This window comes from Medicago sativa, chromosome 7 (assembly GCF_051527215.1).
Source record: "Medicago sativa cultivar Bolivia chromosome 7, Bolivia_mono, whole genome shotgun sequence".
Classification (NCBI taxonomy): domain Eukaryota; kingdom Viridiplantae; phylum Streptophyta; class Magnoliopsida; order Fabales; family Fabaceae; genus Medicago; species Medicago sativa.
The window spans coordinates 19,679,406-19,692,043 of record NC_140755.1 but is presented as its reverse complement, the minus strand read 5'-3'; the positions used below and the strand labels follow the sequence as shown (position 1 = coordinate 19,692,043).

General features: G+C 35.3%; 2 protein-coding genes across 2 annotated transcripts; both read left to right on the top strand.

Moving 5' to 3' along the window:
* The first annotated feature begins 3,411 nt into the window (after positions 1–3,411).
* LOC146904871 (F-box/FBD/LRR-repeat protein At4g26340-like) lies at positions 3,412–5,106 on the top strand. Its single transcript, XM_085724381.1, has one exon. The coding sequence runs from the start codon at positions 3,542–3,544 to the stop codon at positions 4,811–4,813; it is 1,272 nt and encodes a 423-aa protein (XP_085580507.1). The 5' UTR covers positions 3,412–3,541; the 3' UTR covers positions 4,814–5,106.
* A 3,597-nt stretch (positions 5,107–8,703) lies between these two features.
* Positions 8,704–10,167, top strand: LOC146904870 (FBD-associated F-box protein At5g38590-like). Its single transcript, XM_085724380.1, has one exon. The coding sequence runs from the start codon at positions 8,826–8,828 to the stop codon at positions 10,071–10,073; it is 1,248 nt and encodes a 415-aa protein (XP_085580506.1). The 5' UTR covers positions 8,704–8,825; the 3' UTR covers positions 10,074–10,167.
* The last annotated feature ends 2,471 nt before the right edge of the window (positions 10,168–12,638 follow it).

Sequence of the window (12,638 nt, the reverse complement as noted above, 5' to 3'; positions counted from 1 at the left end):
CCTAGAAATGCATGATTTAATGGTTGTTTCATTGATAAAAATGATCAAAACGGTTGAGATAAAAATATAACTTAGGTTCTCTCTCAAAAAGAAAAAAAAATATAACTTAGTCTTTGATGGACCACCTACAATGTTGGTTCACCTTAGACATTTAAGGTTAACCATTTGACGGAACAGATTAAAATGTGTAACAAAAATGAATTTAAAGGACTCAAACAAACTTTTCATTAATTATGGAACCAAATACATACTAAAAAAACTTAATGGTCGAGTCTCGTAAACATAGCTCAGTTGGTAGGACAATGCATTATTATATGCAGGGGCCGGGGTTCGAACCACGAACACCCCACTTATCCACTTTAGAAGGTTGCTTTTCTGACATAGAATACTTCCAATTGACACATGGAAATGACCATTTTACCCCCAGCGGCAGTTAACAGCCGCTGGTTAATGTGCCGGCAGTTAACAACCGCTGGAGTCTTCCAGCGGCAGTTAACAGCCGCTACGTGCGTTCTAGGATGCACCGTCCTTTTCACCATTCAACCTCTTTTCCTTCATTCGTTCAACACATATTTTCCACATTTTTTCCACATTCAACCTATTTTCTTTCAACATTCAACCTATTTTTTCTAAATTCAACCTCTTTTTCCATCATTCATTCAACCTATTTTTTCTACATTTTTCCCTTATAAAAACCCTCACATTCTCACATTTCTTCACATTCTCTCCTCCTTACTCTCATTTCCTCTTTACTTCTTTACTCTTTCTTCTAAAAAAATGTTTGTTTGTCATAGTCCAGTACTCAAAGAAACTTAACCAGAACTTGTTCATTGGTTATATATTCAAGTGAGGAACAACACGAATTGCAGCGTGAACCTTCTTGTAAAGCTCCTAAAGGCCATCTGCCTCGATTCCTTTCTTAATGTACTCACTAAAGTGAGTCTGGTATTTCTTAGGCTCATCCTCAGTTAATACTAAAGTGAGTCTGTTATTTCTCAGGATAATCCTCAGTCAATAAATTGAGTCTGGTATTTCTCAGGCTCATCCTCAGTTAATAAATTGAGTCTGGTATTTCTCAGGTTCATCCTCACTCAATAAATGTACGACGAAGATGACTTCACCTATTAAGGAATAAATGTACGACGAAGATGTTATTTTTAATGTTATTGGTACGACGAAGCAGATTTAGTTTTACCCCATTGTAAATGTATTATTATATTAATAAAATGTGATTTTATATATATATTACTTGTGTTCCTTTATTTTAGTTTTTATTTTCATTTATTTATATAAAATCCGAATAAAATCTAACGTGAATTCAAATAATTAAAATTCGAATAAAATCTAACGTGAGTTCGAATAAATATTGCGTATCGAATAAGTAAATTATAATAAGTACACAACATTAATGCAAATAAAAATGGCGTATTGAATAAATAAATTCGATAAGTACACAACATTAATTCTTAGACAATTTTATTTACATATAATTACATTACGTAAAAGACATGTACGTCAACTATCATTACATTACATTCGGAAATGTACCTTCCAACTACAACAATTATCTTACCTTTGAATGAGGTCAATTCAAACTAGCTAAACAGCAGGACTCCAGCATTCGTCCAGAAGTGCTTTTGTTCCATTTCAAATGTTAAATTCTTGTTGGTCTTGGTTTAAAATGATAGTATCTAAGTGCCAACGGAATGAGGTCCAGACCTTGACACTTCGATACCATCATTTAAACGAAGCCAACAAGAAATTAACACTTAGAATGGAACAAAAACACTCCCGGACGAATGCCGGTGTCCTGCCATTTAACTAGTTTGAATGACCCCATCCAAAGGAAGACAATTGTTGTAGTTGGAATGTGCATTCCAACTACAACAATTGTCTTACCTCTGAAATGGGGTAAATTCAAACTTGCCAAACAACAGGACTCAAGCATTTTGCTGGGCATTCATGCTTTCCTTTGAAAAGAATAAATTTTTGTCAGGCTTGATTTAGATGATGGTATTCAAGTGCCAACGAAATGAGGTCCATTCCTTGACACTTAATACCATCATCTAAGCAAGCCTAACAAAAATTTAATCTTTTCAAAGGAAAAACATTAATGCCCAGCGAAATGCTTGAGTCCTTGCCGTTTGGCAAGTTTGAATTTACCCCATTTCATAGGTAAGACAAATGTTGTAGTTGAAATGCACCTTACCCTAACTAATGACGATCTTCTGGCGGAATCAAGCTGTTGATGATATCTTCAGTTGATCTCAGCAACGTCACCCGCATATCGATCCACTGGAACTTGGTGTGCTCCCAAAACATACTCGTCACGTTTTCGTCGTTCTTTAACTCCACCCAAGTGAATGATACACTCCCCTCGTCGAGCTTTGGACGTTTATACCGAACATTTTGCACCCTCCTTGTGTCTCTTGAGTTGACTCCTTGGTTGAATTCATTCAGTTGATCCTTGAGATCTCTTAACGTTACATCAAGGCACCGAACCTTCAACCTCTGAGGTTCTCCGCCGTTGAATGTTGCATGAACGTCGATCCACCCGCCATTGTTTCAAATCTACACACATAGAAATTAAAAATAATCAATGAAAAACTCACTCAAACACTTGTAGTGAAAATTTGACATAAACCCTAAAAATCCTAAACAAACCCTAAAAAAATTTATAAAATTCGAAAATAAATTATAAATTCAATCAATATAACTTCATTATAACAGGTATTCATAATATATGTCAATATCATTTCAGATCTACAACATAACTATATTAACAACAAATATTCAAACCCTAAAAAATTTATAAAATTCGAAAAAAAATTATACATTTAAGCAATATAAGTTCATTATAACAGATATTCATAATATATGTTAATATCATTTCAGATCTACAACCATAACTATATTAAAAACAAATATTCAAAATTTAATAATTAAACAACAACTAAAATTATAAACATATAAACACATATACTAACTAAAATGTATGACAATAGCATAAGTGATAACTTACTTGTGATTTAGTGGAAGAAATTTTGGATGATTTGGTAGAGTTTTTTTAGAGAGAGAGTGAAATTTTGAGAGACTGTGGAATATGGTGATAGTGATGATGGAGGGACTGTTTGGAATATGAGCATGGGCGTGAATATATCACAAACACAGCGGTAGTTAACAACCGCCGGCACTCAGCGGTAGTTAACTACCGGCGTGTTTCCCAGCGGTTGTTAACTACCGCAGGGGTATTAAGGTCATTTTCATGTGTCAATTGGAAGTATTTTTTGTCAAAAAAACAATCTTCTCCACTTTATAAGGTGAATTCCAGCCACTAGGCTACCTGACAAAAAAAAAAACTTAATGGTCGAAAATGACAATTAAGCCTAAAATAAATAACTGAAAGATAAATCCAGAAATACATAACAAAGTCAGTCAATCATTCCTCTTTTTCTTCCTCGACTTCCTTCAACCCTAGCCGCATAGCAATCGCAATCCCATTCCCAATCCCAATTCCTCTTCTTGATCAATTAACGAAACTATGATGGCAGAAGAAGAAGAAGATAGGATGAGTGGTTTACCCGATGAATTGCTATGTGAAATCCTGTCATTTTTACCCTCAGAGGAAATCCCGAGCACAAGCCTTCTCTCAAAGCGATGGAGGCGAGTCTGGCTAGGGATGCCAAATGTAGATAGAATCAATATTTTACCTGATGAAGTGCTATGTCGCATCCTATCTCTTTTGCCTACAAAACAAATCATGGTCACATCCTTTCTCTCAAGGCGCTGGAGATCACTCCGTCGAAGAATGACGGAAATCAACATTGATGACACAAGCTATATCCATGACCGCGACGCCTATAACAGATATTATCATGTGATCGCCATGTTTTTGTTTCAAATGAAAAATCATCATCCTATCATGAAAACCGTTACTATTCTCTCTGCATCTCCCTTCTTTAATCCCTTAACTTTATGGCTTAATCGTCTCCAAGTTCAACATCTCGATATCATTTCTTCCGCTTGCTTGCCATATAAGGTTCTCACCTCCCCAACTCTCGTTGTTTTGAAGTTGAATGGCTTGACTATAGACTATGTTCATAGATCTTCTACTAATTTGCCTTCCCTTAAAATCCTTCACTTGACCCAAGTTCATTTTTTAAAGCTTAAATTTCTAGTCAAGATTCTCTCTATGTCTCCGCTTCTTGAGGATCTGCTCTTGAAAGATTTACAAGTTACCGACAATACTCTTGCTTGCGATGATACTGCTGCTTTGAAACCTTTCCCCAAACTGCTTAGAGCAGACGTTTTTGACTCTTGTATTTCTCCTCTTTTGCTGCCCCTCAAACTCTTTTATAATGTCCATTTTCTACGTTCTCAACTACAAACACTAGAGGAACAAGACACTCAGTTTCTCAATTTAACTCATTTGGACCTTAGCTTTGATCATGGATATTACTGGATTTCCCTAATCAAATTCATATGCGCCTGCCCCTCTCTTCAAACTCTCACCATTCGCAAGATTGGAGGAGGCTATGGATTATTAAGTAACGATGATGACAATAATTGGCCGCATCCACAATTTGTCCCCCAATGCATTTCATCACATCTACAAACGTTCTCTTTTATTAACTATGGAGGCAACCTAAGTGAGCTTCAATTCACCAAATATGTTGTCCAAAATGCAACTCTCAACAGAAATACCTCTTCAAATCCACCCAAGGACCTCCAAATCATCAGAGAATTACACTACTGTCAAAAGGAGAAGAAAGAGGATTCCGTTCCCTACCAACTTCATTTTGAATGGATCTAGTGGATGGAAGAACTACAAATCTCAACAAGGCCTATTCCTTCCTTCCTTAGCTGCTGCTGCTTTTTATTGGGTTTTTTTTTTTTTTTATCTTCTTTATCCTATAATAATTAACTATTTATTACTTATGTTTTCAATCTTTACTTTTCTTATTTATTGCTGCTCTTGCTATGTATGCTTATGATGATTATTTATTGTAATCTCTTTTTCCCAATATTAATTATTTGATTCTGCTACTTGATCTTCTTTGTGTGTATCTATTCTACATGATTTTAACGAGAACACACGGTTGCATGTTATAATTTTTAGCGATCGGGTTTATTTTATTTGGAGAACAGATAATACTCTTACTGTGCTACAACATAATGGTTGGTATATTTACATGAAAACTGCCAGAGAATCTGCTGTAAACATGGAAAATACAAATGGAAAAAAATTGCAACAAAAATTTGAATCTAATTCATTAGTTAGATAATTTGGATTTTATCATAATTCAAGCAATTGGACAATTTTTTGTTTAGACCCTATTCTGGGCTCAAACTTTGTATCCCACGGTTTGGAAACTTATGTTAGGATGTGGCATGGAGGGAGGTAAGCAGCGATATCCTCCTCCTCTTTCTTCTATGGTAAAAGATAAACATCCCTCAAGATGGTGAATGCTAACTAAATAGATATACACCATGCCCAACTTGTGTACGAGTTAGGTATGAATACTGCTAGCTGCTGAGTGTTAGGATAAGAGAGAAGGGAAATCGATTAGGGGAAATTAGGCAGTTAGTTAGAGGATAGTTTAGGTTGTTAGAGATGATATTAGGATGGAATATGTAAGTCTGTACACTCGGATGCATAAATAGAGCAACCGCACTGGCTTGGAATTGAGTCTTCACTCTCAAATGATTGTAATGAAATGATAAAACAGTTTGCAGGATTGGTAAACGGTGGAAAGACAATGGAGCAGAGCAACGGGTGATGGCTTCGTTATATGGAAGGTAAGGAATAACGTGATTATCCAAAATCAAGATGTGGAAGTTGAGAGGCGTGTGAAAAAGGTAAAACTGATGGTGCGGATCTGGTTGAATCTCAAAATTATTATGGGATTTGGATATGATATAAGACAGAGGTGAAAGAAGGCATTAATCAAACTAGTGCAAATCTGCAATTCCTGTATGAATACTCCAGTCTGCATTTTGTTTCCACATGCATGAAAGGATAATACTGGGGTGTGTAGGAGTTGAGGTGTAGATCAGAAGCACATATGTAAGGACTGTTTGGACAAATAAATAAAGAAAACAAAGTGCGTATGAATAGAGGTGAATGTAGGTTATGGAGCTGCGGAGTGGAAATTATGTAGACCTGTCAAGAATGATATGGTAGTTGATCTGTGTAGACATGTCAAGAATGTTGGTCTGTGTTTTTGTGTCAAGGGAAAATGTCATTAGTGATGATGGCTGCTTTGATTCTGAGATCAAAACTGATGCGACTGCTTAGTCATTAGGGTGTTAATATAGTCAATTTTACGGTATTAGAGAGCTTTGAGTTTGATTTACTTTTGGCAGTATATGTTTGGTTTGGGGGCTGTACTACTTGAAGGAGTGGATTAGTTTTTAAATAAATCATTCTGTTAACATTGTCTTTTTATTTGTATATTAAGAGATGTGGTTGTTTTTGGGGTCTTCTACATATTATTCATATTAGTTGTTTTTTAGTTTATGCACCTTTACTCTCTTTTCATTAAAGAGATATTCTTGCATGAACTCTTACCTAAGAGATTATTCTTACACCCAACCAATAAAAATATGACACATGTTATTAACTTTAAAAAAAATGTGATATTAATTAAGGAAATGGAAACAATAAATGGTGGTGGGTGGTTTTTGTTGGTTAAAGAAAGTGGAAAAAGGAGAGAGAAATATTAAAAATAATGAAAAAAATTATGATATTAATTATTTTTATTATTTTAATGAGATGTTTGATTTTAATTGGTTGAGTGTAAGAATGATCTCTTAGGTAAGAGTTCATGTAAGAATTTCTCTTCATTAAAATCAGTTAAAAAGTACTTATGTAGACTTTTATTGCTAAGTTACAAATTCACACTCAAACCTATGATTTATACGTGCACTATTCTGTCTTAGTTTGAAACAAAATCGTTCAATTACTTACTTTATTTTTAATGTTGATGAAATATTTATATTGAATTGAGTAACAATACGAAGAAAAAAAAATGCATGGACATAATCATTAAACACTTTTTGGAACTTCCATGCGATGACCTTAAAATTATAACATAACTTTATATGAACTTGACCTTTCAAAATTAACACCATGGAAAATCAAACACGGGACTTTTGTAGGAGTACAATCTAATTAAAATATGGGTTAGTTAGATCTAATTAAAATATGGGTTTGTTAGAAGTTTAAAAATATAAACTGGTTTTGTATTTTAAATCAAATTATATATAGCGAGTCGAGATGTTTTCCAACTTGCATTTTATGCATCTTATTTTGGTGGACATTTTATGCATCTTATTATTCAATGAGTATCTTACTTATATTTCATTTTACTTCTTCTTTACTTATTAAAATCTGTAAGCATGATATCATTTTGGTATTAGGATATTACATGAAAATGAAAATGTGCTTCGAGGATGAGATTTAAATTGGGAGAAGTCTTATTCTAAAGGACGCTATAGAATTTTATTTAATTCTATAGTGGCGGAGGTGGCGGTGGTACGGGTGTAGTTATTAGGGGTTGATTGTATTTTATGAAGGGGAGTATCTACCCACTATTGCAGGTCATTTACCAAGGACCATGGATGGACCTTAAAGAAAGAGGTTCATAGTAGGGGCTCCCATATAACATTATGTTAAAAGACACTCATTATAACACACTCTTTTTAACACAAGCCTTTTTTTTATAGGATATTCATCCTACAATAGACTAGGCCTGCCTGGCCAGTTTTTTTTTTTTTTTTTTAAATAGAGGACTTAGACTTAAAAAAAAAAAAAACCTATTTAGCTTAAAATACGAGACCACATGCTATTAAAAAAGCCTCTTAGATCATCTCCAATGATGAAGTCTTCACCATTTTAAGACCCGGTACCTAATAGAACCGTGTCATCACGAATATCATCAATACACTCTCTTTAAACGTTTATTTTATTTTGTTAAGATAAATGCCAGCAATACACATTTTAACCAAATTTATATTGGATCCACATAATTTGGTGGGACTTATATGAATTTTAACCAATCAAAGAGAGTGTATTGAAAAATGTGTGTTGCTAGCATTTCTCTGTTTTTTTTTTTTAATGTTATTCTTCAAGATAAAGAGTAAGCATCAAAATTTTCAGTCATAATTTCTTTTCCACTAGTCTCACCCATTCACAAAAAGAATTGCTTCATGATCACTCTATGAAAGTATGGGTATACTCTCTTAAACATAAGTCATACACTTTTGAGGATTGTGAGAATTGGAAAGCCATGGGAGAAAATGAGACAAAGTTAACGATAAAAAAAAAACTCAAAACCAACAATGGTCGTGAATATCAAAACACCAAATTCAACAAGGTTTCCTATGAGCATGGGATCAACGATGGAAAGAACCGTGTCATCATGAATATCAATACACTCTCTTTGATTGGTTAAAATTCACATAAGTCCCACCAAATTATGTGGATCCCATATAAATTTGGTTAAAATGTGTATTGCTGGCATTTATCTTAACAAAATAAAATAAACGTTTAAAAACATAAAATACGCCTCTGGTTGAAGAGAGGGTTTCAAAAGCAATTGTCTTGTGAAAACCATAAGATAAGATAGTCCGGCGGCCCGGCCCGGCCCAAGAGAGAAAAGGCCAATAAATCCAGAAATACATCATAACAAAGTCAATCATTCATTCATTCATTCATTCATCTTCTTCTTCCTTTACTTCCTTCAACCCTAGCCGCATAGCATATCGGAATCCCAATCCCAATCCCAAAGGTAAGTTTTGTTCCTTGATCAAATAATCAAACTATGATGGCAGAAGATAGGATGAGTGGTTTACCCGATGAATTGCTATGTGAAATCCTGTCATTTTTACCCGCAGAGGAAATCCCGAGCACAAGCCTTCTCTCAAAGCGATGGAGGCGAGTCTGGCTAGGGATGCCAAATGTAGATAGAATCAATATTTTACCTGATGAAGTGCTATGTCGCATCCTATCTCTTTTGCCTGCAAAACAAATCATGGTCACATCCCTTCTCTCAAGGCGCTGGAGATCACTCCGTCCAAGAATGACGGAAATCAACATTGATGACACAAGCTATATCCATGACCCCGATGCCTATCACAGATATTATCATGTCATCGCCTTGTTTTTGTTTGAAATGAAAATCCATCATCCTATCATGAAAACCGTTACTATTCTCTCTGCATCTCCCTTCTTTAATCCGTTACCTTTATGGCTTAATTGTCTCAAAGTTCAACATCTGGATATCATTTCTTCCGCCTGCTTGCCATATAAGGTTCTAACTTCCACAGCTCTCGTTGTTTTGAAGTTGAATGGCTTGACTATTGACTATGTTCATAGATCTTCTACTAATTTGCCTTCCCTTAAAATCCTTCACTTGACCCAAGTTCATTTTTTAAAGCTTAAATTTCTCGTCAAGATTCTCTCTATGTCTCCGCTTCTTGAGGATCTGCTCTTGAAAGATTTACAAGTTACCGATAATACTCTTGCTTGCGATAATACTGCTGCTTTGAAACCTTTCCCCAAACTGCTTAGAGCAGACGTTTTTGACTCTTGTATTTCTCCTCTTTTGCTGCCCCTCAAACTCTTTTATAATGTCCATTTTCTACGCTCTCAACTACAAACACTAGAAGAACAAGACACTCAGTTTCTCAATTTAACTCATTTGGACCTTAGCTTTGATCATGGATATTACTGGATTTCCCTAATCAAATTCATATGCGCCTGCCCCTCTCTTCAAACTCTCACCATTCGCAAGATTGGAGGAGGCTATGATGATCACAATAATAACTGGCCGCATCCACAATTTGTCCCCCAATGCGTTTCATCACATCTACAAATGTTCTCTTTTAATAATTATGGAGGCAACCTAAGCGAGCTTCAATTCATCAAATATGTTGTCCAAAATGCAACTCTCTTGCGCAACGTCACCATCTACACAAATACCCCTTCAAATCCACCCAAGGACCTCCAAATCATCAAAGAATTACACGAGGATTCCGTTCCCCACCAACTTCATTTTGAATGGATCTAGTGGATGGAAGAACTACAAATTGATATGACACTACTGCTCTTGCTATGTATGCTTATGATGATTATTTATTGTAATCTCTTTTTCCCAATATTAATTATTTCTCAATATTAATTATAACACGGTTGCATGTTATAATTTTTAGTGACCGGGTTTATTTTATTTGGAGAACAGTTAATACTCTTTCTCACTCTTACTGTGCTACAACATAATGGTTGATTTATTTACATGAAAACTGCAAAAAATAAACATCCCTCAAGATGGTGAATGCTAACTAAATAGATATCCACCATGCCCAACATGTGTACGAGTTAGGTATGAATACTGCTAGCTGCTGAGTGTTAGGATAAGAGAGAATGGAAATTAGGCAGTTAGTTAGTGAGAGGATAGTTTAGGTTGTTAGAGATGATATCATGCATAAATAGGATGGAATATGTAAGTCTGTACACTCGGATGCATAAATAGAGCAACTGCACTGGTTTGGAATTGAGTCTTCACTCTCAAATGATTGTAATGAAATGATAAAACAGTTTTCAGGATTGGTAAACGGTGGAAAGACAATGGCAATGGGTGATGGCTTCGTTATACGGAAGGTAAGGAATAACATGATTATCCAAAATAAAGATGCGGAAGTTGAGAGGCGTGTGAAAAAAGGTAAAACTGATGGTGCGGAGCTGGTTGAATCTCAAAATTATCATGGGATTTGGATATGATATAAGACAGAGGTGAAAGAAGGCATTAATCAAACTAGTGCAAATCTGCAATTCCTGTATGAATAATACTCCAGTCTGCATTTTGTTTCCACATGCATGAAAGGATAATACTGGGGTGTGTAGGAGTTGAGGTGTAGATCAGAAGCACATATGTAAGGACTGTTTGGACAAGTAAATAAAGAAAACAAAGTGCGTATGAATAGAGGTGAATGGAGTAGAAATTGTGTAGACCTGTCAAGAATGAGCAGTAGTGACATTAGAATGTGAGGTTTTATTCAAGAATGGTAGTGGGAAAATCTCATTAGTGATGATGGCTGAGATTCTGAGATCAAAACTGATGCGACTGCTTAATCATTAGGGTGTTAATATAGTCAATTTTACGGTATTAGAGAGCTTTGAGTTTGATTTACTTTTGACAGTGTATGTTTGGGGTGGATTAGTTTTTAAATAAATCATTCTGTCAAAGTTTAACGCTTGTATCATATTATTCATATTAGTTGTTTTTTCAGTTTATGCACCGCGAAATAATTTGTAAGCATGAAATGATTCTTATCCAAGACAAAAGAATAACGACTCAAAATTAGATTACCATGTATACTGACAGCCATGTCAGTATATACCTTTTCGACACAGTAAATACCAAAAACACACCACTCACATTATATGACTATCTTTTTGCAAGCAATGACATAAGTTGCAATCACTCACCATGTTACAAATATAAGATTGACGTTTATCTGGACCAGGATTGCTGGGCATTTCACACAGTTTCACGCGTAGACGATATCGGTTGTCGATTTGAAATCGGACAACTTATATTACACAGTAAAAATGTCAGCTATGAATTATCTCGACCATCCATTTAAAATCAAACGGTCAAGATTTGTTACTGCACCCAACAAATCCAAATCGCATTTATTGAGATAAGCAATTAGCCTACTTGGTGGTGTTGCAAGAACAATATTTATGCATGCCAATAGAAAAGATCTCACATAATCAACTAGCCTGCCTACTTGGTGGTGTTGCAAGAACAATATTTACGCATTCCAGTAGAAAAGATCTCTACATAAAAATTGGCTAAGTAAACAGAATCATTTATTAATGAACCTGATCCTGCCAAATCAGTATAATGCTATTTTCTACTTAAACTGAACCAAAACTTCAAAGAATATATGCACCATAGTATATGCTAGAAACCTGATCCTGCGCAATCACCCAACATATACCTCATTCTCACACTTCCAAATGCAGCAAAAACTAAAATCACATTAGACTACCTAATTTCAAATGAAATCATGCTAACAAGCTACTACTCAAGTCCATGTAGTTGTAAAGTTTGACATCCATCACTCATGCCCACAAGTCCACAAAACTAGCACAAAACTAAAATCACATTAGACTACCTAATTTCAAATGAAGGCTTGTAGATACTCTACGTGGAAGAGGATGGCATATGTTCCATTTGGATGCTAAATCTTCGTTTATTTCAAATAAGGAAATACATGGTGTACAATTGAATGAGGGGCAAACATGGAGTTTGTGGTGCAGACTAACAAGAAGGTCCTAGAAGGTATTATAGATGATCCTAGAAGGTCTCACCTGATGGATGCCAAAAGAATAATAGGGTACTTAAAAGGAATCTAAATTTATGGTTGTTATTCTCATGTAAAGGAAAACAGAAGATAGTAAGCCTGCTGGGATTTTCTGGTGCAGAATGCTTTGGACATAAGGTTGATAGGAGGACTTATGATCCTTGTTAGGGATTCTAGCTGCACCAAATTATTGGTGTTCAAAGAAACGGTCAGTTGTGGCCTTCTATTTTTGGGAGACTGAGTACGTAATTGGGTTGATTGCA